At 40.1% G+C, this 24,584-nt stretch overlaps 1 protein-coding gene across 5 annotated transcripts; it reads right to left on the reverse strand.

Annotated features, from left to right (window-relative positions):
- Positions 1-10,254: 10,254 nt before the first annotated feature.
- LOC128437303 (uncharacterized) lies at positions 10,255-23,091 on the reverse strand. Of its 5 annotated transcripts, XR_008338191.1 has the most exons (10): positions 22,865-23,091; positions 22,341-22,622; positions 22,031-22,264; positions 21,831-21,935; positions 12,334-12,525; positions 11,893-12,225; positions 11,378-11,717; positions 11,231-11,288; positions 10,669-10,876; positions 10,255-10,405 (listed from the first exon to the last, which is right to left on the reverse strand). XR_008338191.1 is itself a non-coding variant. In XM_053419401.1 (9 exons), exons 1-9 carry the CDS (start codon positions 22,917-22,919, stop codon positions 10,811-10,813), a joined length of 1,665 nt encoding a protein of 554 aa, XP_053275376.1. In that variant the 5' UTR covers positions 22,920-23,091; the 3' UTR covers positions 10,470-10,810. The 5 variants fall into 5 exon arrangements, 4 of the variants coding, with proteins under 4 accessions (XP_053275376.1, XP_053275373.1, XP_053275374.1 ...); XM_053419401.1 differs by lacking the exon at positions 10,255-10,405 and having other exon boundaries at positions 10,470-10,876; XM_053419400.1 differs by lacking the exons at positions 10,255-10,405; positions 10,669-10,876; positions 11,231-11,288; ... (1 more) ...; positions 11,893-12,225; positions 12,334-12,525 and adding exons at positions 19,381-19,784; positions 20,138-20,195; positions 20,285-20,624; positions 20,800-21,132; positions 21,241-21,432.
- Positions 23,092-24,584: the final 1,493 nt, after the last annotated feature.

Below are 24,584 nucleotides of genomic sequence, written 5' to 3' on the forward strand. Positions count from 1 at the left end.
TGTGTGTGTGTGTGTGTTTGTGTGTGTGTGCATGTGTGTGTGTGTTTTCAACTAATAATTCTCTTACTCCATTCTAGACTTCTTCTATTCACAACTTCAACATACAATATCAATAGGCTAAGTTGTTGAGGATCAAAACTTTATTATTATTACTTTAGTTACACGCACACACACACAAACACACACACGCACACACACACACACAAACACACACACACACACACACACACACACACACACACACACACACACATACATACATACAGAGATATATGTAAAAGTATAAAGAACCCTATTACTATAACTGACGATGAGTCGAGTCATGTCCTCGTGTCTGTTTGTTCTCATCCGCTCTGAGAATATAAAATATAAAACATGAACCTTTGACCGAGCGACATGTCTATAAATATCTGACTCACCACAGCAGGACACACTGAAGTCCGACAGGAGAACCAACAGGGAGACGATCACCAGTACGTAGCGGGAGAACATGGCTCGAGTTCGGGCAGGAACCAGAAGAGAAATCACTTCAGTCTGATCCGGACCGAGAAAAGCTTTTAACTAATCGAGTCCTCGTTCTCTCTCCCTTTTACTTTAGATCGAGTGTGTGTGTGTGTGTGTGTGTGTGTGTGTGTGTGTGTGTGTGTGTGTGTGTGTGTGTGTGTGTGTAGACGAGGAGGAGGAGGAGGAGGAGGAGGAAGAGGAGGAGACAGATTCCTGAAAACGAAACTGAAACAGTTCAAGAGACGATCGGAAGCTTCAGGGAAAACCCAGTGATGTCACCAGAGAGCAGGTCTGACTCAGTTTCAATAATCATCATCACCCGAGGATGAGTTAACAATGTCAATATGATCAAAATAATAATCATCATGAGAAGAACAATAACAAAATGTAATTGATAATAACAACAGGAACAAACGCTCTGTGGGAATCACACACGTGATATCTAAACTGGCAGAAATCACGTGTTCTTTGGTTCAGTCTCAATATTTCCATTAGCATCACAAGCAAGTTAAACAAACAAGCAGCAGAAGGAGAGGATGAGGGTCAGAGCAGGTTGCGAGCTCGTGACAGAAGAAATGAAAATATTTGAAAAATAAATTTGAGTGAGAATCTCTGAACAGATTTTCAGCTCTGACTCAAGTAGTTCTCATCAGAAGAGACAGAGATACATTTCAGTGAAAACAATGAAAAACTAAAGAACCTGAGTCATTAAAAAAAAAAAAAAGTGATTCAATGAATAAATAAAACCCCAAATGATGAAATTAGTTTCTGGACATTGTGTGTTTTGGGTGTGATGCTGATTTTAAATCACAAATACTCTTATACTCAGATATACTCAAGTACAAATCTACAGTTTTCTTTATAGTCATTTAAATACTCTGTTCATGTCCAGGACTTTATTTTAAAGTTCTCATCTCACCTCTAAAGAATGTAATCATAACTTTTTACACCAGTAGGTGGCAGCGTTGATCAGGTCATTGATAAAAAAACAATTCTGTAGGACAATATTTAAGGTTCTTTCTTTAGGCCGGGTTTTAACTTGTGTTTTCTTTGGAGCTCGGGGGGAATCACCTAAAGACACTCAGTGGTACTGGGGGGGGGGGGTTTCTCTTGCAACACAACACGTGTTAGAATAAATGTGGGGCTGTGCAGAATAAATAAAACTATAAATAACGTATTAACTGTTTGTTTATGTATTATAGTCTTATCATCACTTTGCAGATTGACAAGTGAATAAATGTATCAGTTCCACTTTTTCTCTTTAGAAACAAAAGTCATTAATTAGTAATTATCGTGTCAGATGAGAGTTTTCTCATTGTTTTTATTCCCTGAAGCTCTTTTTGTGACAATATTTGTGTTCTGAGTGGACGGTAGCTTGTTCCAGGAAAATACATTAAAATGTAAAATAAGACAGAATAAAAAGGAAAACATATGAAGTGAAACCATTTATTCATGTTCATAATCATACAGAGTTCATCTCCTCAGATAGCATCTCAACAACACGTGTGCATGCCAACAGGAAATGTGGGTTATTGCGAGGTCACACAAAGTTTCCATGAGTTGTAACACAACCCTGCTTTGCTCAATGTGAGAACTTACACAAATAATGTGTAATGTTTTATAGACAGCACAACTCTAAATAAAGTTATAAAGTTCTTTAGAGCGACACGTCCAAAATCAGACGGTGACAGTTAAAACAGCACATTCACTGACACAGATTAACAACATTTATACAATAATTTCTGAACAAACATGTAGTTTGTCTGTTTTATTATTTTACTTATTCAAAGTAACCTCAGGAAATGAGTAACATGGATAAAGATCATTGAGTGTATATACTCACTCACTCTCACTATCCAGACATGAAGCCAAAAACATCCCTGATACAAACACCACCATCTGGCCCATATGGAGCCAGAGTCTGTAGTGAGTTCCAGTACTGCAGCCAGACACCAGGTGGCGATCAAGACACTTTGGCTTCACTTTTGGGCAGAAGACTCACATATGCATTTTTTTTATTTTGACGATTTCATGTTCCGATTTTCCTGATGTTTTTGCTATTTGCTGTAATATTCAGAAAAGGCCATGTCTCTGTATTTGTTAATGCATTACACTTTGAACTTGAAGCCAGCAAACATCAGGTCTTCTTCATTTCTTTCTTTTAAACTTTAAACTGAACTTTAAAATATATATGTATATTTGTGACTTCCTTTAACAGCGTTATGTCTTCAGTAGAGATGGATTTGAGCTGGACGCTCCAGACAGAACATAGACTAAAACACACTCAGACATTATTAGTTCCATTACTAAAAAATTGTAATATATAAAATAACCACAACAAGTGACCCATTTAGCCAACAAATACTTTATTAGGTTTACATTTACACAGGATTTTTAACGACACACTATCTGTGCATTCACTGAAAACAGAAAAAGAGAGAGATGATCTTTCTTTCACCAAATAAGAAATGTACTTCCTTGGGTAACTCACAAAATACAGTTTAGTGTTCAACTTAACTTCAACAAGTCATAGAAATACATTTGGGAACTTCACTGTGAAAGAATATGTGAATAATTTTTTCAAATTTTGTCCAACAATGTGGTTTCGTGTGTCAAATGAAATGTATAAATTGGCTTAAAACCAATGTTAAACCATGAGTATGTGTTAAACCTGAGATACAGACACTCACACAAGTTGAGACTGATGACAGGACATTTTATGTGGTCAGTAGAGAGACGACAGCAAATGACAGCGAGAGAGATGTGACACTCAAGCCACGAGTCCGACACACAACTTCTCCACACACTTGTCGCACCTTCCCACAGACTCACTCTACAGTGGGTACGGCCTCGTGTTGTTTGCTTCGTTTGTAGAGAAAGAAGGCTCCTCCCATCAAGCAGGCGATAACCACAACAACAGCCCCTACTATGTACGGGATGATGTTGGCTAGAGAAAGAAGAGGAACAGAGAAGATTCAACCTCAGACCATGTCAAAACATGTATCCAGGGGCGGTTCTGGCTACTTGGAGGCCCTGGGCAAAGAACAATTTTGAGGCCCCCCCCCCCCCCCCCCCCCCCCCCCCCCTAAAAAAAAAAAAAAAAACACCTACCAAAGCACCAATCCCCTCCAACCCCACACCCACCCAGAAACACACACACTTAATGAGCCATTTTATGGGAAACTAACATTTATTGTGAATAGAAACAACTAAACAATTATTTACTGATTAACTTTACAGCAAAACGGCTGACTTTAACATCTATTTTGACTGTGATGTGTGTGAGAGAGAGAGAGAGAAAGAGCGAGAGAGAAAGTGAGTGAGAGAAATGGAGACGTGTGAGAGAGAGAGAGAGAGAGAGGGAGAATTTCAGTGAGTGAGAGAAAGGGAGACATGTGAGTGAGTGAGTTAGTGTTTGTGTGTGTGTGTCTGTATTTGTGAGTGTGTGTGTGTGAGTGAAAGGGAGACGTCACATGTCTGTGAGTGTTTGTGTTTATGTGTGTGTGTGTGTGTCTGTATGTGTGAGAGTTAGTGTGTGTGCGTGAAAGGGAGACCTGTCTGTGTGTGTGTGTGTGTGTTTGTGAGAAAAACGGAGACGAATGAGTAAGTGAGTGAGTTAGTGAAAGGGAGACAAGTGGATGTGAATGAGTGAGTGCGTGTGTGTCAGTGTCTGTACACATGTTTTTCAGTCTTTGTATGTGGAGTTTGGTGAAAAGATTGGGCCAAGGTGGGGATGGAGTCGGAGGGCAAAGTAGGTGTGGCTCCCCATTCTTCAATCTGCACAGGAGGCGAGCAAATACCTGAAAAAGCAGACAAAAAGAGAGAAGGAGCATATAAGTTAGCATTCAGTATTTTAATGAAAATGGCATGAATTGAAAGGAGCTATAACTGCCACTTACTGTGTGTGAGTGTTGAGTGCAGGATTAAATCCTGATTCTTCGTGCTTTAGCATTGGCAAATGCAGTGATGACATCTTCCATGTCTAGCTTTCTCCTCACATCTTGCTCAATGGATATAACTGCCAGATCTGACAGTCGCTCCTGAGCCATGGTGGACCTCAGATATGTCTTGATTAGTTTCAAGGCAGAAAAACTCCTTTCCCCAGAAGCAACAGTGACAGGCAGTGTGAGAAGTAATCGGAGTGCAATGCTTAGGTTGGGGTAACAATCCAGTAAGTTCTCCTTGTATATATTATCAAGCATTTCTGAAGGGGAGGAGATGCAGTCTGGAAAGGCGTTAACTGCAGCCCTTATCTCCAGTTCCAAATCAGCACCATCAACATCCTCTGTTTCTGTCTCCAGTTTCTGGCAGCTAATGCCCAGTGTTCTTTCATGCACTGCTTTTTTCATGTTCTCCACTGAATAAAGAAACCCATAAAGCTCAAAATATGTCTCTGTCTTAGCAAATCGATTTCTGATGCTTAAAAAGGGCTGTATCGATGAGAGGTAAAAAGAACTCCATGTTAAAACGCTCTTCAGGGGTGAACTTTGTCTCCTCTCTTCCTTCATACAGGCATCTTCGAGTAGTTTGCTGTCTCTGTTCAGGGAATGTCATCTCAATTCGTAATTCCTCTGCCATCTCCCTGGCATCGGTCTGCGCTGATTTAAGCCCACTTTCTCTGTACTCTTGCAGACTTTCTCCAAGTCCATCCATCTCTCTTTTCAGGGTCTCTATTGAGATTTTTGGACTCTGAAAGAGTTTGCTGATGTGATTTATTTGGTACAGAATGTTATACCAAACAATAACACTCACAAGGAAACTCCAGGTCTGTATGTCTTTCAAAAGTGCTTCACACTTGGACACAGTCTCAGAATCTGTAGGTCTTTTGGCCATGGCATGGTCAATGAGTGCCTCCAAGGCTGCCACAAACTGAGGCATTTGGTACCGGAGAGCTTTTACACTGTCCACTCTGCACTCCCATCTGGTTGAAGACAGACTTTTGACAGTCATCATCACTACATGTTCCTGCATAATCTCCCACCGTTGCACAGAGGAACTGAATAAGTTGTACAATCTCTGGAGGACACCAAAGAAGTTCACAGACTGTCTAGATGACTGTGCCGCATCACAAATAACCAAATTTAAACTATGACTCCCACATGGCACATACAGGGCCTTCTTGTTTGTGTCTAGCACTCTCCTCTGTACACCCTGGTGCTTACCCTGCATGTTGCTCCCATTGTCGTATGCCTGCCCACGACAGTCACCGATGTCAAGATCAAATTTGGTCAGTTGGTCCGTGAAAGATTCGTACAGTCCTTTCCCAGTTGTGTCATGGACATCAACAAAGCCAAGAAAATGCTCCTCAATGGAAATACCCACATTTTCTGCACAGTTAACAATTCGCATTACAAGGGTTAGCTGTTCAGTATGGCTGTTGTCTGGAGTACAGTCCATTATGACAGCAAAGTACTTGGCTCTCTTTATCAGAGATACAACAGCATCTGTGGTCTTTTTTGCTATTAGAGATATTATCTCATTCTGTATCTGTTTGCTGAGGTAATGATCTCTGCATTCCTGGTTTTGGATTCTCCTCAAGTGTTCATTCATCACTGGGTCGAATTGGGCCATTAATTCAACCTGACCCAGGAAGTTCCCATTTCTGGGTTGGTACAGGTGTTCAGTGTGGCCTCGAAATGCTAAATTCCGTTCAGCCAAATGGCATACAATGGCAAAGAGTCTCCTCAGCACCATTTTCCAGTGGGCAATTTCCTTATTTATCAGCTCTTGGTTCACGGAGTCAATTGTAGTGTTAAGTTTCAATCTTGCCAAAAGTTGGCGCCAATTCTCCATATTATCTATGTGCTCCCTGCTGCGCTCATGAGTTCTGAGATGTTCTCCGACATGTTTCCATGCACGAAATCCATTGGTGCTGAGTGAGATTTTGTTTTTCCCGAAGATGCAACATGCAAAACAAAAAACTGCATCAGCACTGGTCGAGTAGACTAGCCACTTCCTTGTAATTTTTTCCCCATTTTTCATTTTCATTTCAAAGTTTTCAATCGTGAATCTCCTTGGCGGGTTATCTGTGTTTTGGGGGTAATTAAAGTTTCGAATTTGTACTGGTCCTCTTCTAACAATTTCAATTCTCTCACTATCTGTAATTATTTCATGCCATAATGCTGGGTCTTCACTGATCACTGTATCATTGGGGTTACTCACATTGCTGACATCACTGCTCTCCCTATCATCCAGCTGTGCTTGAGCAGGGATGATGACCATGGCAGTATCCTGTGCATCCTCAGTGCAGGTGTCAGTGTCAGGGATATGGGCAGCTGTGGTACACAATGATGGCTCATCGTTTTTAGAAGCAAGGCAGGCAGGGCTAGTTGGTGGTGAAGTGGCTGTGTGTCTGCTGTTGCTAGCAATAGCTAAACTTGTCCCAGCATCACTTGAAACATTATCAGATATGTCTTCATTTTCCACGGACAAATTCTTTGATTGGAAAAACTGTGTTAGCTTGGGTAATTTGTCCCTTAACTTCTCCTCCTCCCTTTTCTTCTTTCTTTTGTCACTGCCACTTTGAAATCGTTTCATGTTTACTGCGATCACCCACTCCACCACACGACAAATTCAGACCCGGCGCTATGGGCGGGCTTTGGGTGCCGGGCCCGCCCTTGTCACTCACATAATACACGTAAAAAAAAGGGGCGGAACGATCACTTAATCTGGCCAGCCGCCAGCGAAGCGGATTTCTATTATCTATCATGTCACTCTGTGGTGAATTGGCAAATGCAGCGCCCCTGCTTGATGCTGTGTGAGAAGGGGGAAGGGGAGGGGGCGCGGGGGACAGTTCACCTCTGGGTCCCAAATGCAGTGATTCTCAAACTGTGTCGCGCGACCGGGAGGGGAAATGTGCGGCGGAACTAATGTTTTGAGTCAAACTTTTGACGTCCGCATCTCTCGTGGAACTGTAAACAAATCGTTCTTTCGCCGTAGCCAGGGGTCGGCAACCCGCGGCTCTGCAGCAGCTCCCTGTACGGTGTTGTGCGGTCGAGTGTGTGTGTGTCCCTCCGCCCGCTTTCATTCGCTCAGAGACACATAGTGAGAACAGAGCTCGTTCCTCTGAGGCAGCCGGTCAATGACCAGTGTGTATTTTAGGTCTGAAAACTCAACAAATTAAGAAGACACATAGATACATTACATTACAGTCACATGCATGTGAAATGACAAGTGATTTATTTGAATTATTAAAAAAAAAAAAAAATACGACGAGGCCCCCTGGTGGCCGAGGCCCTGGGCAACTGCCCGACTTGCCCAATGGGACGCGCCGCACCTGCATGTATCATCAACACGGCCACAATGAACTTTCTTTTTTTACATGTATTATCCGGATCCTTCCTTTCACATATGAAGCATAAAGCATGCACATCCAAACTTGACCTGTAGCGCCTGCCCCTGTTTTTACTAGTATATCTGCTCTAATTGCGCATTACGGTCCATGCTATCAATTGCAGATCACACGGTGGAAATTTTATGTAAATCGAATGATAGCTGTAAAACAAAGCTTACTTCTTGCTGCCAGTAGGTGGCGCCATCACTATTATTACATACAGACTGATAAATCTGTCAAAGTAGGGGATCTGCTGTAGCGTGAACAATTTTGTGTCATTTGGACAATGTTACAACAACTTCATTTTCACACTAATCAGTAGGTGGCGTTATGACCCTGCACTAATATTAACATATGGAGCTGTTCAGGTCAGGATTGTGATCATAGTTCAGTATTTGGGGGCCGGTTGGATAATGCAGAGTGGATTTACAAAGTACTTCCTGTTTCATGGCGAATCAGTTGGTTGCGCAATGACACTGAGGAAATGTTGACACATAGAGCTGTTCAGTCTTGGACTCTGATCATGTGACAGATGTTTGGTGGTGATAGGACAATGCACAGTGGAGTGATGACAACATCGTGTCCTTTGGCGAAGGATGAACCTTAAAGGGGACATATTATGCCCATTTCACCACAGTTGATATGGTTCCTTGGGGTCTTAATGAAATATCTGGAACATTTTTTGGTAAAAGTACCACAAGGATCATTTAAAACAGCACCTTTTTATTCTGTCTAAAACAGACCTCCTCAGATCCCTCCCCCTTCTCCCCCCCCCCCCTCTCATGGAGGTGTAGGACATAACGTTTTTACCACCTTTAATTAGCCTGTGTGTTTGAATGTGTTCTCACTACAGAATGCATTCAACATCTATAGGGCATATTATGGGCCTTTATGTCTAAGAGGAATAGAGCAGTAAGTTTTTTTTTTTTTTATACATGAGATATCAGTCATTTCTGCAATACAAATATGGCTGAGGAATAAAATACATAAATTACTCTTCCCTCTGTATTACTTTGCCAACTGCTCATCTTACACGTGTCAATTGTTGACATGTTACATATCAAACATTAAAAGCACACAACTGTTTATATAAACTTGTATTGTCAGAAAGATTGCCACAGAGCTTTTTAATCATAGTTATTAAATGTACTGGCTGGGACATAATAAGTATAATAAAAACATTGATTACAAAAATACACTTTGTGCCATCAGTAGCCATACTGTAAACAAAGGAACACTTTATATTTGTGGGTCACCTTTTCTTCTCTAAATACAATGTGAACTTTGCTCAGCCGTTACAGGTATTTGGCGTACAGAAGCTTTGTGAGCTGGTGTTGAGGCCCTCTGGGCCGGAGAATCAGGGTGGTCCTGCCCTCCTGCTCGGTGCTCCAGATACGCAGAGTGTTCCCTGATGCTCAGGGAAGTTATACAGGGTTCAGACCTGCCCTTGATTGAAACTCGACACATAGCTGGCTATAACTTCCTGCTTGTCAGGTTTCTCATACTTAGCAGAGAGATCCTCAGGTTTTGAGATCTTCAGCACCTCATTCACATATGGGGCCGGGTCCTGAAAAACCTCGTGAAAGATGAGGTCCAACAGGTTATCCACGTAATCTGTAATACAAATTGGGGGGAAAAGTTGGACATTTTGCACTTTTTTGTGTTTATTATTTTCTTTTTATAATTTATAATTCGATTCATGCTGCTAGTTAGCTTATCCAAGTGTTTCCAAGGCTTGCAAGAATGAAATGGCTGCCGGACACCGATAGACTGTCTAAAAAGTGGGTGGGTCGAGTGGTAGTGGGGGAGTGCATAGATCTATGGGGGCACGGGCATGTTGCGACTATGACGTCTATTTCGGTCGTAATTCCATTGGACGCACTCTAGCACATAGTATCTGAAATAGAGGAACCACAACAAATCGCGAGATGTTTTTTTCCAGAGTTTTTGGGAAGGTAGACATGCCAGACACCCAAAATAATGTGTAGAAGCTCTACAAAAGTGGAATTTTCATAATATGTCCCCTTTGAGGTTCTTTCTGTTTGCCGGGTTGTAACGTCTGTTTCCTTTGGAGGTCGGGGGGGAAATCACCTGAGGACACGTCAGTGGTACTGGGGGGTTTCTCTTGCAACACAACACGTGTTAGAATAAATGTGGGGCTGTGCAGAATAAATAAAACCATAATTCATATCTCATGGTCCCAAAAATAGGACCTCAGTATGACTGGGCTTCAACACTGCATAAGGACACAGAAATAGAGAAATAAATAGGAAATAAATAAATGTGGTAATATATTTGAGACATTTATTAACACATTTCTGTATTTATTTCCTCATTTATTTATGTATTTATTTATACATTTGTTTATTCATGTATTTATTTATGCATTTAGTTATACTTAAGTCATGTACCTTCCTCCATAGTTTGGTTGATTTTTTATCACAACATTTTCCGCCACCTACTGGCCCAGAAAGCTTGTTTGAGTGTTTGTTGTCTGCAGTAGTTTAGACAAGGCCTTTGTCTGAAGTGATGTGCTAATTTTAGAGTTCCACTAACAGGCCAGTTTGCCTGAAGGAGGAAATAGAAATGCATTTGTAGACTTGTGGTCAATCACGTTGCAACATAAAAAAAATGAATATAATTAATTTTTTTATTGAAATATCTGTTTTATTCATATTCGTCATAAGACTCTTTAATTACATTCAGCAGAGCAGATAACATGTCAAGGAGATGCCATTACAATCAAAGTAGCCTATTAATACAAACATATAAAAAAATGAATATTGTCGGAGGCAGCTTTTAATTCTGATAATTCACAAAGTCTGAATCACTTGTAATAACAGATGTTTGCTCAGGTGTTGTTTTGGGTGTAAAGCTGACAACAGCATTGGGGCTTTGCTCTTCTTCTTGGGGCTGATGTGTCTGGATCTGTGAGTAGAGAGCATCTCTGTTGTTGGGGAGCTGGATGCTGCTTTAGAGAATATCATCCTCCTCTACTGGTTGAGCCGAGTTGTTCTCGTACTCATGATCTGGGCTTATCTGATGAAGAGACAAGAGAAACATTTTTTATTTACTATTTCTCTGTATTTAAAATTCTCTTAATAAAATTAACAGATTCCAAATGGAGGTCAAATTAATGGGAGGGTTCATTATAGCTGCATTTGCCTGGAATAACTCTCGATGTATATTAAATTAAAAACTGAAATATACTGGGAAAATAAAACATGATTTATGTACAGTATTGTAAAATATAACATTCATGGAACATATGGGACAATGCATCTCTGTTTCATTAGAACAATGGTTGAAGCTGCTGTTTGGACTCAGTTGAACTCTCTGAAGAGATGAGGACGTTTGTCTAATGGAAGAAACTGTTAAAATTCTCAGCTTTACCTCCTCCAAGTTGACAGAGGTTTCAGTTCTAGGAGACTGGATGGAAGTCTTCTTTCTTCTAGAGAGTGAAATGAATAGGTGAAGCCAGGTTAGTGTGAAAGAGAATGTGAAAGTCATTGTTTTGAAGCAGAGCACAGTGATGCTCACCTGATCCACAAGAAGATGGAGATGGGTATTACAACCAGGAGAAGAACAACGATTCTAATGGCAGCTTGAGTCCAGTTTCTTCTTCTGTGGACAGTGAGCATCTTTTGATGAGAGCTCTTTTGGAGCATTTTAACTTTGCAGGAGTAGTTTCCTTCATGTTCACTGCTGACGGGGTCTAGAACCAGGTCCTTGCTTTGTGTTTTTGTTGGATTCAGAGGTTGATTGTTCAAGTACCAAATGTAGTTCATGTTGTCCGTCAGAGGACAACTGGTGCTGCAGGTCAGCGTGACTCTCTGCCCCTCGGTCACCTCCTCAGAAGGACTAAACTTCACTCTCAGATCTGAAAGATGAGATTGGTCAGTTGATAAAAACGTTCCTGAACAAGTGTCTTCTAAAACAACCAAATAAGCAAGAAGGGTAAATGGAATTAGTTTGTTGAATTAGTTGCCTTATTATTATCGATAGTAACTCTCTATAGAAAGTATGCAGGTATTTAATCTAAATACTGTACCTACCTGTGACGACCAAAGTCACCCAAGGAACAGCCGACCATCTCCCTGCATCACTTCCTATTCTGAATATGTATTCTGCTGAGTCATTCTTGTTCAGTTTATTGATTGTCAGGATGTGGATGTTCATCACTTCATGAAACTTAATACGATGTGTATTCCTTATCAGCTCTTCACCAGCCGCCATATCACTTCTCCTACTCTTATACCACGATTTATACTTCGGCTGCTGGTAGTAAGGATGTGAGTATTCACTGGAGATGTTCACTGAGGAACCTTGCAGAGCACAGATCCTCCTGTTGACATAATTCACTGTGAAGCAGTTTGGATCCTGAATACCTGAAAGAGAGATTTTAAACAAATCATCAATCAGTTTATCTTTCTCCCTTTTACAGGCTCTTGACTCAAATCTTTTATGAATTATAAAACAAACGGGCTCATACTCACAAACTTCATCTGAGAACAAGTGCTCTACAGCACAGGAGTAAGAGTCAGGAGAGGTGATCGGAACTGATCGTGGTGCCGGCTCCAATTGTCTGTTTTTGTACCATTTGATGGTTTGAGCTTCAGTCTGTGGACAGCTGGTGTTACAGGCCAGTTTGACAAGCCACCTGTCTTCAATCTTTTGAACATGTATTTCTGTTGGGAGAGAAAAAAAAAACTGCTTCTCACCACTTCATCTCTGCAGTTACTGGATAATCCCTGTCACGTAATGATGAGTGAAAATCCATCCATACTTTCTTTATTTAATTTGTACACATACACACACACACGTTTCCATTCTTGACCAGTTCATGCCTAACCTTAACCCAACCAGAACTCATATCTCATGGTCCCTAACCAGGACCTCAGTATGACCGGGCTTCAACGTGTAAGGTAACTAATGATCTCTGGTGAAACACTGTAGATCTTTTAAATTGTGAAAACATAATTTAAAGGATTTAGACATATGGGGTTGGGAGTGTGTTTGTGTAATTATTTGTGAAACTTCACCTCTGGGATATATGTGATGGAGCACGGCTCATCTTCTGGTCTCTGCTGATTTGAGCACATTCTGCCTTTAGCATAGGTCACAGTGAAGCAGGCTGATGTGAGAGAAGCTGGACAAAAGAAAAACGACATTCTGTGGTGAACAGTTTTTCACAAACTTTACAGTTCAAGGCAGCAGGATACGGAGCCACATGTTGTCACTCACCCACTGAGACTTCAGGGGCTCTGAGATGCTCGTAGCCTTTGACAGCACAGGAGTATGTGACTGATTCCTCGCTGCTGATTAGCTCCTGGTACCAAGGAGACGAGTCCTTATAGAGAAACTCTGTGTTCTTGTACCAGATATAGACCACAGGTCTTTCAGTCAGAGGACAACTGCTGCTGCACATCAGGGACACTGTCTTTTCTCCTGTGGCAGGAAACACCTTCACCTGCAGGTCTGAGATGATGTTGAATAAAACAAGAATTAATGCACTGATGTTATTTTGCAATAATATATTCATAATATATAACTGAACAATTGTACCTGCAACAAGGAGCTGAATGACTCTCCCCTGGCATCTGTCATTAACGTCACTACAGAAGTAAAAGTTTTTATCACTCTCTCTCAGATCATTGATCGTCATAGTGAAGTCGCTCTCTTCAGATATGTTCACATGTTTTTTTCCGTCAACGATCTGATCTGGAACCTTCTTGTTGCTCTCCCCGCGAACAGTGAACCATTTCATACTTGATGTGGGAAGTTGAGCTGAGCAGTGTAGATCCACTGATGAACCTTTTAAGACACAGATGCTGTTTGCTCCAACCCCTTTAACAGAAAAGCATTTTTACAGTTCTTAAGTTCTAGTAGATAAACTGTAAATTAATTGTTTTTGTAAATACCAATTTGTTGAAATATATGTGAAGAGCAGAATCTGGGAAAACATTTTGAGTGTCATCTTTTTTCTTCAAATCAATCTACAATTGACTAATATGCTGATAACATTTAAATTTCTTACGGTTCAGTTATGATTCACAGTTAGTGTTGTAGAAATAAACGATCATTCTTACCTGAGATGTACAGGAATAAACCCATGAACACACATTCAGCTCCTGTCGACAACATGGCCAGTGTTGTCTTCAGCTACTCAACAGAAAGTATGTCTTTAAATGAAGCTCATCAAAAATTATAATTATAAATGGTAAAAATCTATCACTTAGAAAACGAAAGACTGAAGCCGGATTGGTCTGCTTGTCTGTGTGAGACGGTTTGTCAGATCTCAACTTGTAAAGAAAAGTTTCCTCATTATTCTTAGTTTAAAAATAGAGGTCTATGCATTTCCTGTGTTATTTGACTCGCCTGTTAATAGGTTAGATTGTTTAACTGTGGCTTCTAGATACTGACAGTAACGTCAGTAAAACTTTGCCTTGCAGAAATGTTCTCACAACTTAAACACCATGTTCATGACTTTGTAATCACAAACTCACAAGTTTAATTTGTGAGCAGCAATGGTCTCTTAATAATCATGGAAGTGTATTGGATGTAACATAATAAACCTAGAGTTCCATCTCCCATTGTCTTTACACATCTTTCTTATCTGTTGCTAACATGAAACTAGAATGTTGCTCTGACAGTCCATACCTCCACCAAGGCTAATAAGTATTATGTAATATGTCAAAGCAGCGTGTCCAGTTAATTCTCAAGATGGTGGCGGCCAACAGATTTTAGTTTGTTCCACCACATTTTCATAATCAACCAAACCCTTTTTATGCTTCTCTTATTATGATAACATGGAATCTCTAGATTGGTGTTTTGCCACATTGCTGCATTGTATCGTTTTGTGTCGTGCAATTTGCAGCACTATTTGCAATGTGCTTGCACTATCACCCCCAAAGTTTTTACCATCCACGCAGTCAGTCAGACCTCAGTTTCAGCTGCAGTTGTGTGCTTGTTTGTCACTTGGAATTAACGATATACGTATTGAGTTAAATTTGTGGGAGACTTCTTGTGTGTGTTCTTCCTTTGGCCACGTCCCACATCTCCACAAAATGTCATGGTGTCAGTTCAGTTGTTTTTGTGTAATCCTGCTAATTTACAAACTCAAACACTGATGATTTATGACGTTTATTCGTTGACATTTTTATTTTTGCTTCTATTTACATTTTGAAAATTAGAAGGTTTAAGGTTCTTTCTTTTAGTTTTTTTTTAAAAATGAACTTAATTTGAAAAAAGAATGTTTTTTACACTTCCTATCTTTCGTTGCTGAAAGAATTATAACAAAATGTTGACCAACTCTGTTTGAGGGCCCAGCCAAGATTGTTGTTCATGCTATTGCTGATATTTTGCATTATATGCCCTTGTTGACTACTTATAAACATTGATAATGATATGTGATGTTACTGTTGGCTGTGTTGAAGGGGAGTGTGTGGTGCATGTGTCATTTTCTGGTGTTGTTTGCAGAGGTTGAATTATCGGTGACGTCTTGCGGTCTGTTGCTTCTTTGGGTTGTTATCACACTGGTTTTCCGGGTTTGGACAGTAGAGGGGGTGGGGCAGCTCGCTCATGACACTTTGGCCTTGAAGCCAGTAAACACTGTTTCTGCTTAATTTCTGTCTTTTCCCTTTTCCAGGTCAGGACAGGTGTTGTAATGTGGGGGCTGCACGCTGGTGGGGGGGTCCAGATGTGCTGGCAGCTGTGTGTGTTGTGGTGGAGGTGTCACTCTTTGTTGGGTGAATGTTTTCAATGTGTGTATCATACTGTGTAATCAGGTATGCCACATATGCATTTTTCTATTTAGAATATTTCATGTTCCGATTTTCCCGATGTTTTTGATATTTGCTGTAATATTCAGAAAATGCCATGTCTCTGTATTTGTTCATGCATTACACTTTGAACTTGAAGCCAGCAAACATCAGGTCTGCTTCATTTATTTCTTTGAACTTTAAACTGAACTTTAAAATATATATGTATATTTGTGACTTCCTTTAACAGCGTTATGTCTTCAGTAGAGATGGATCTGAGCTGGACGCTCCAGACAGAACGTAGAATAACACACACTCAGACATTATTAGTTCCATTGCAAAAATCATAGACTAAAACACACTCAGACATTATTAGTTCCATTACTAAAAAATAGTAATATATAAAATAACCACAACAAGTGACCCATTTAGCCAACAAATACTTTATTAGGTTTACATTCACACAGGATTTTTAACGACACACTAACTGTACATTCATTGAAAACAGAAAAAGAGAACGATGACTCTTTCTTTCACCAAATAAAAAATGTACTTTCTTGGGTAACTCACAAAATACAGTTTAGTGTTCAACTTAACTTCAACAAGTCATAGAAATACATTTGGGAACTTCACTGTGAAAGAATATGTGAATAATTTTTTCAAATTTTGTCCAACAATGTGGTTTCGTCTGTCAAATGAAATGTATAAATTGGCCAAAAACCAATGTTAAACCATGAGTATGTGTTAAACCTGAGATACAGACACTCACACAAGTTGAGACTGATGACATTTTATGTGGTCAGTAGAGAGACGACAGCAAATGACAGCGAGAGAGATGTGACACTCAGGCCACGAGTCTGACACCAACTCTGCAGCTTGTCACAACACAACTTCTCCACACACTTGTCGCACTTTCCCACAGACTCACTCTACAGTGGGTACGGCCTCGTGTTGTTTGCTTCGTTTGTAGAGAAAGAAGGCTCCTCCCATCAAGCAAGCGATAACAACAACAACAGCCCCTACTATGTACAGGATGATGTAGGCTAAAGAACGAAGAGGAACAGAGAAGATTCAACATCAGACCATGTCAAAACATGTATCATCAACACGGCCACAATGAACTTTCTTTTTTTACAGACATTATCCGGATCCTTCCTTTCACATATGAAGCATAAAGCATGCACATCCAAACTTGACCTGTAGCTTCTGCCCCTGTTTTTATTAGTATATCTGCTCTAATTGAGCATTACGGTCCATGCTATCAATTGCAGATCACACGGTGGAAATTTTATGTCAATCGAATGATAGCTGTAAAACAAAGCTTACTTCCTGCTGCCAGTAGGTGGCGCCATCACTATTATTACATACAGACTGATTGATCTGTCAAAGTAGGGGATCTGCTGTAGCGTGAGCAATTTTGTGTCATTTGGACAATGTTACAACAACTTCATTTTCACACTAATCAGTAGGTGGCGTTATGACCCTGCACTAATATTAACATATGGAGCTGTTCAGGTCAGGATTGTGATCATAGTTCAGTATTTGGGTTCCGGTTGGATAATGCAGAGTGGATTTACAAAGAACTTCCTGTTTCATGGCGAATCAGTTGGTTGCGCTATGACACTGAGGAAATGTTGACACATAGAGCTGTTAAGTCTTGGACTCTGATCATGTGACAGATGTTTGGTGGTGATAGGACAATGCACAGTGGAGTGATGACAACATCGTGTCCTTTGGCGAAGGATGAACCTTAAAGGGGACATGTTATGCCCATTTCACCACAGTTGATATGGTTCCTTGGGGTCTTAATGAAATATCTGGAACATTTTTTGGTAAAAGTACCACAAGGATCATTTAAAACAGCACCTTTTTACTCTGTCTAAAACAGACCTCCTCAGATCCCTCCCCCTTCTCCCCCCTCCCCCCTCTCATGGAGGTGTAGGACATAACGTTTTTACCACCTTTAATTAGCCTGTGTGTTTGAATGTGTTCTCACTACAGAATGCATTCAACATCTATAGGGCATATTATGGGCCTTTATGTCTAAGAGGAATAGAGCAGTAAGTTTTTTTTTTTTTATACATGAGATATCAGTCATTTCTGCAATACAAATATGGCTGAGGAATAAAATACATAAATTACTCTTCCCTCTGTATTACTTTGCCAACTGCTCATCTTACACGTGTCAATTGTTGACATGTTACATATCAAACATTAAAAGCACACAACTGTTTATATAAACTTGTATTGTCAGAAAGATTGCCACAGAGCTTTTTAATCATAGTTATTAAATGTACTGGCTGGGACATAATAAGTATAATAAAAACATTGATTACAAAAATACACTTTGTGCCATCAGTAGCCATACTGTAAACAAAGGAACACTTTATATTTGTGGGTCACCTTTTCTTCTCTAAATAAAATGTGAACTTTGCTCAGCCGTTACAGGTATTTGGCGTACAGAAGCTTTGTGAGCTGGTGTTGAGGCTATCTGGGCCGGAGAATCAGGGTGGTCCTGCCCTCCTGCTCGGTGCTCCAGATACGCAGACTGTTCCCTGATGCTCAGGGAAGTTATACAGGGTTCAGACCTGCCCTTGATTGAAACTCGACACATAGCTGGCTATAACTTCCTGCTTGTCAGGTTTCTCATACTTAGCAGAGAGATCCTCAGGTTTTGAGATCTTCAGCACCTCATTCACATATGGGGCCGGGTCCTGAAAAACCTTGTGAAAGATGAGGTCCAACAGGTTATCCACGTAATCTGTAATACAAATTGGGGGGAAAAGTTGGACATTTTGCACTTTTTTGTGTTTATTATTTTCTTTTTATAATTTATAATTCGATTCATGCTGCTAGTTAGCTTATCCAAGTGTTTCCAAGGCTTGCAAGAATGAAATGGCTGCCGGACACCGATAGACTGTCTAAAAAGTGGGTGGGTCGAGTGGTAGTGGGGGAGTGCATAGATCTATGGGGGCACAGGCATGTTGCGACTATGACGTCTATTTCGGTCGTATTTCCATTGGACGCACTCTAGCACATAGTTTCTGAAATAGAGGAACCACAACAAATCGCGAGATGTTTTTTTCCAGAGTTTTTGGGAAGGTAGACATGCCAGATACCCAAAATAATGTGTAGAAGCACTACAAAAGTGGAATTTTCATAATATGTCCCCTTTGAGGTTCTTTCTGTTGGCCGGGTTGTAACGTCTGTTTCCTTTGGAGGTCGGGGGGGAAATCACCTGAGGACACGTCAGTGGTACTGGGGGGTTTCTCTTGCAACACAACACGTGTTAGAATAAATGTGGGGATGTGCAGAATAAATAAAACCATAATTCATATCTCATGGTCCCAAAAATAGGACCTCAGTATGACTGGGCTTCAACACTATATAAGGACACAGAAATAGAGAAATAAATAGGAAATAAATAAATGTGGTAATATATTTGAGACATTTATTAACACATTTCTGTATTTATTTCCTCATTTATTTATGTATTTATTTATACATTTGTTTATTCATGTATTTATTTATGCATTTAGTTATACTTAAGTCATGTACCTTCCTCCATAGTTTGGTTGATTTTTTATCACAACATTTTCCGCCACCTACTGGCACAGAAAGCTCGTTTGAGTGTTTGTTGTCTGCAGTAGTTTAGACAAGGCCTTTGTCTGAAGTGATGTGCTAATTTTAGAGTTCCACTAACAGGCCAGTTTGCCTGAAAGAGGAAATAGAAATGCATTTGTAGACTTGTGGTCAATCACGTTGCAACATAAAAAAAATAAATATAATTAATTTTTTTATTAGAAATATCTGTTTTATTCATATTCGTCATAAGACTCTTTAATTACATTCAGCAGAGCAGATAACATGTCAAGGAGATGCCATTACAATCAAAGTAGCCTATTAATACAAACATATAAAATAATGAATATGGTCGGAGGCAGCTTTTAATTCTGATAATTCACAAAGTCTGAATCACTTGTAATAACAGATGTTTACTCAGGTGTTGTTTTGGGTGTAAAGCTGACAACAGCATAGGGGCTTTGCTTTTCTTCTTGGGGCTGATGTGTCTGGATCTGTGAGTAGAGAGCATCTCTGTTGTTGGGGAGTTGGATGCTGCTTTAGAGAATATCATCCTCATCTACTGGTTGAGCCGAGTTGTTCTCGTACTCATGATCTGGGCTTATCTGATGAAGAGACAAGAGAACATTTTTTATTTACTATTTCTCTGTATTTAAAATTCTCTTAATAAAATTAACAGATTCCAAATGGAGGTCAAATTAATGGGAGGGTTCATTATAGCTGCATTTGCCTGGAATAACTCTCGATGTATATTAAATTAAAAACTGAAATGTACTGGGAAAATAAAACATGATTCATGTACAGTATTGTAAAATATAACATTCATGGAACATATGGGACAATGCATCTCTGTTTCATTAGAACAATGGTTGAAGCTGCTGTTTGGACTCAGTTGAACTCTCTGAAGAGATGAGGACGTTTGTCTAATGGAAGAAACTGTTAAAATTCTCTGCTTTACCTCCTCCAAGTTGACAGAGGTTTCAGTTCTAGGAGACTGGATGGAAGTCTTCTTTCTTCTAGAGAGTGAAATGAATAGTTGAAGCCAGGTTAGTGTGAAAGAGAATGTGAAAGTCATTGTTTTGAAGCAGAGCACAGTGATGCTCACCTAATCCAGAAGAAGATGGAGATGGGTATTACAACCAGTAGAAGAACAACGATTCTAATGGCTGCTTGAGTCCATTTTCTTCTTCTGTGGACAGTGAGCATCTTTTGATGAGAGCTCTTTTGGAGCATTTTAACTTTGCAGGAGTAGTTTCCTTCATGTTCACTGCTGATGGGGTCTAGAACCAGGTCCTTGCTTTGTGTTTTTGTCAGATTCAGAGGTTGATTGTTCAAGTACCAAATGTAGTTCATGTTGTCCGTCAGAGGACAACTGGTTCTGCAGGTCAGCGTGACTCTCTGCCCCTCGGTCACCTCCTCAGAAGGACTAAACTTCACTCTCAGATCTGAAAGATGAGATTGGTCAGTTGATAAAGACGTTCCTGAACAAGTGTCTTCTAAAACAACCAAATAAGCAAGAAGGGTAAATGGAATTAGTTTGTTGAATTAGTTGCCTTATTTTTATCAATAGTAACTCTCTATAGAAAGTATGTAGGTATTTAATCTAAACACTGAACCTACCTGTGACGACCAAAGTCACCCCAGGAGCAGCCGCCCATTTCCCTGCATCACTTCTTATTCTGAATATGTATTCTGCTGAGTCATTCTTGTTCAGTTTATTGATTGTCAGGATGTGGCTGTTCATCATTTCATGAAACTGAATACGATCTGTATTCGTTATCAGCTCTTCACCAGCCGCCATATCACTTCTCCTACTCTTATACCACAATTTATACTTCGGCTGCTGGTAGTAAGGATGTGAGTATTCACTGGAGATGCTCACTGGGGAACCTTGCAGAGCACAGATCCTCCTGTTGACATAATTCACTGTGAAGCAGTTTGGATCCTGAATACCTGAAACAGAGATTTTAAACAAATCATCAAACAGTTTATCTTTCTCTCTTTTACAGGCTCTTGACTCAAATCTTTCATGAATTATAAAACAAATGGGTTCATACTTACAAACTTCATCTGAGAGCAGGTGCTCTACAGCACAGGAGTAAGAGTCAAGAGAGGAGATGAGAACTGGTTGTGGTGCCTGCTCCAATCGTCTGTTTTTGTACCATGTGATTGTTTGAGCTTCAGTCTGTGGACAGCTGGTGATACAGGCCAGTTTGACATTCACCCTGAATTCAGTCTTATGAACATGAACTTCTGTTGAGAGAGAATAACAAAACAAACTGCTTCTCATAACTTCATCTCTGCCACGTTAATCGAGATGGGCTAATAACTTGAGTGAGCAAATAGTTACTGGATAATCCCTGCCACATAATGATGAGTGAAAATCCATCCATGCTTTCTTTAGTTAATTTGTACAAATACACACACACGTTTCCATTCTTTATCAATTCATGCCTAACCTTAACCCAAACAGAACTCATATCTCATGGTCCCTAACCAGGACCTCAGTATGACTGGGCTTCAACGTGTAAGGTAACTAACGATCTCTGGTGAAACACTGTAGATCTTTTAAATTATGAAAACATTATTTAAAGGATTTAGACGTATGGGGTTGGGAGTGTGTTTGTGTGTAATTATTTGTGAAACTTCACCTCTGGGATATGTGATGGAGCACGGCTCATCTTCTGGTCTCTGCTGATTTGAGCACATTCTGCCTTTAGCATAGGTCACAGTGAAGCAGGCTGATGTGAGAGAAGCTGGACAAAAGAAAAAAGACATTCTGTGGTGAACAGTTTTTCACAAACTTTACAATTCAAGGCAGCAGGATACGGAGCCACATGTTGTCACTCACCCACTGAGACTTCAGGGGCTCTGAGATGCTCGTAGCCTTTGACAGCACAGGAGTATGTGACTGATTCCTCGCTGCTGATTAGCTCCTGGTACCAAGGAGACGAGTCCTCATAGAGAAACTCTGTGTTCTTGTACCAGATATAGACCTCAGGTCTTTCAGTCAGAGGACAACTGCTGCTGCACATCAGGGACACTGTCTGTTCTCCTGTGGCAGGAAACACCTTCACCTGCAGGTCTGAGATGATGTTGAATTAATGCACTGATGTTATTTTGCAATAATATATTAATAATATATAACTGAACAATTGTACCTGCAACAAGGAGCTGAATGACTCTCCCCTGGCATCTGTCATTAACGCCACTACAACAGTAAAAGTTTTTATCACTCTCTCTCAGATCATTGATCGACATAGTGAAGTCGCTCTCTTCAGATATGATCACATGTTTTCCGTCTGCAACGATCTGATCTAGAACCATCTTGTTGCTCTCCAAACGAACGTTGAACCATTTCATGCTTGATGTGGGACGTTGAGCTGAGCAGTGTAGATCCACTGATGAACCTTTGAAGGCACAGATGCTGTTTGCTCCAACCCCTTTAACAGAAAAGCATTTTTACAGTTCTTAAGTTCTAGTAGATAAACTGTAAATGAATTGTTTTTGTAAATACCAATTTGTTGACATATATGTGAAGAGCAGAATCTGAGAAAACATTTTGAGTGTCATCTTTTTTCTTCAAATCAATCTACTATTGACCAATATGCTGATAACATTTCAATTTCTTACGGTTCAGTTACGATTCACAGTTAGTGTTGTAGAAATAAATGTTCATTCTTACCTGAGATGTAAAGGAACAAACCCATGAACACACATTCAGCTCCTGTCGACAACATGGCCAGTGTTGTCTTCAGCTTCTCAACAGAAAGTATGACTTTAAATGAAGCTCATCAAAAATTATAATTATAAATGGTAAAAATCTATCACTTAGAAAATGAAAGACTGAAGCCAGATTGGTCTGCTTGTCTGTGTGAGACGGTTTGTCAGATCTCAACTTGTAAAGAACAGTTTCCTCATTATTCTTAGTTTAAAAATAGAGGTCTATGCATTTCCTGTGTTATTTGACTCGCCTGTTAATAGGTTAGATTGTTTAACTGTGGCTTCTAGATACTGACAGTAACGTCAGTAAAACTTTGCCTTGCAGCAATGTTCTCACAACTTAAACACCATGTTCATGACTTTGTAACCACAAACTCAAAAGTTTAATTTGTGAGCAGCAATGGTCTCTTAATAATCATGGAAGTGTATTGGATGTAACATAATAAACCTAGAGTTCCATCTCCCATTGCCTTTTAACAAGTTTCTTATCTGCTGCTAACATGAAACTAGAATGTTGCTCTGACAGTCCATACCTCCACCAAGGCTAATAAGTATTATGTAATATGTCATAGCAGCGTTTCCAGTTAATTCTCAAGATGGTGGCGGCCAACAGATTGTAGTTTGTTCCACCACATTTTCATGATCAACCAAACCATTTTTACGCTTCTCTTATTATTATAACATGGAATCTCTAGATTGGTGTTTTGCCACATTGCTGCATTGTATCGTTTTGTGTCGGGCAATTTGCAGCACTATTTGCCATGTGCTTGCACTATCACCCCCAAAGTGTTTACCATCCACGCAGTCAGTCAGACCTCAGATTCAGCTGCAGTTTGTGCTTGTTTGCTGTCACTTGGAATTAACGATATACGCATTGAGTTAAGTTTGTGGGAAACTTCCTGTGTGTATTCTTCCTTTGGCCACGTCCCACCCCTCCACAAAATGTCATGATTTCAGTTCGGTTTTTGTGTAATCCTGCTAATTTACAAACTCAAACACTGATGATTTATGACGTTTATTCGTTGACATTTTATTTTTGTTTCTATTTATATTTTGAAAATTAGAAGGTTTATGGTTCTTTGTTTTAGTTTTTTTGAAAAATGAACTTAATTTGAAAATAGAATGTTTTTTACACTTCCTATCTTTCGTTGCTGAAAGAATTATAACAAAATGTTGACCAACTCTGTTTGAGGGCCCAGCCGAGATTGTTGTCCATGCTAATGCTGATATTTTGCATTATATGCCCTTGTTGACTACTTATAAACATTGATAATGATATGTGATGTTACTGTTGGCTGTGTTGAAGGGGAGTGTGTGGTGCATGTGTCATTTTCTGGTGTTGTTTGCAGAGGTTGAATTATCGGTGACGTCTTGCGGTCTGTTGCTTCTTTGGGTTGTTATCACACTGGTTTTCCGGGTTTGGACAGTAGAGGGGGCGGGGCAGCTCGCTCATGACACTTTGGCCTTGAAGCCAGCAAACACTGTTTCTGCTTAATTTCTGTCTTTTCCCTTTTCCAGGTCAGGACAGGTGTTGTAATGTGGGGGCTGCACGCTGGTGGGGGGGGGGGGTCCAGATGTGCTGGCAGCTGTGTGTGTTGTGGTGGAGGTGTCACTCTTTATTGGGTGAATGTTTTCAATTTGTGTATCAAACTGTGTAATCAGGTATGCCACATATGCATTTT

Source organism: Pleuronectes platessa, chromosome 3 (assembly GCF_947347685.1).
Source record: "Pleuronectes platessa chromosome 3, fPlePla1.1, whole genome shotgun sequence".
Classification (NCBI taxonomy): Eukaryota; Metazoa; Chordata; class Actinopteri; order Pleuronectiformes; family Pleuronectidae; genus Pleuronectes; species Pleuronectes platessa.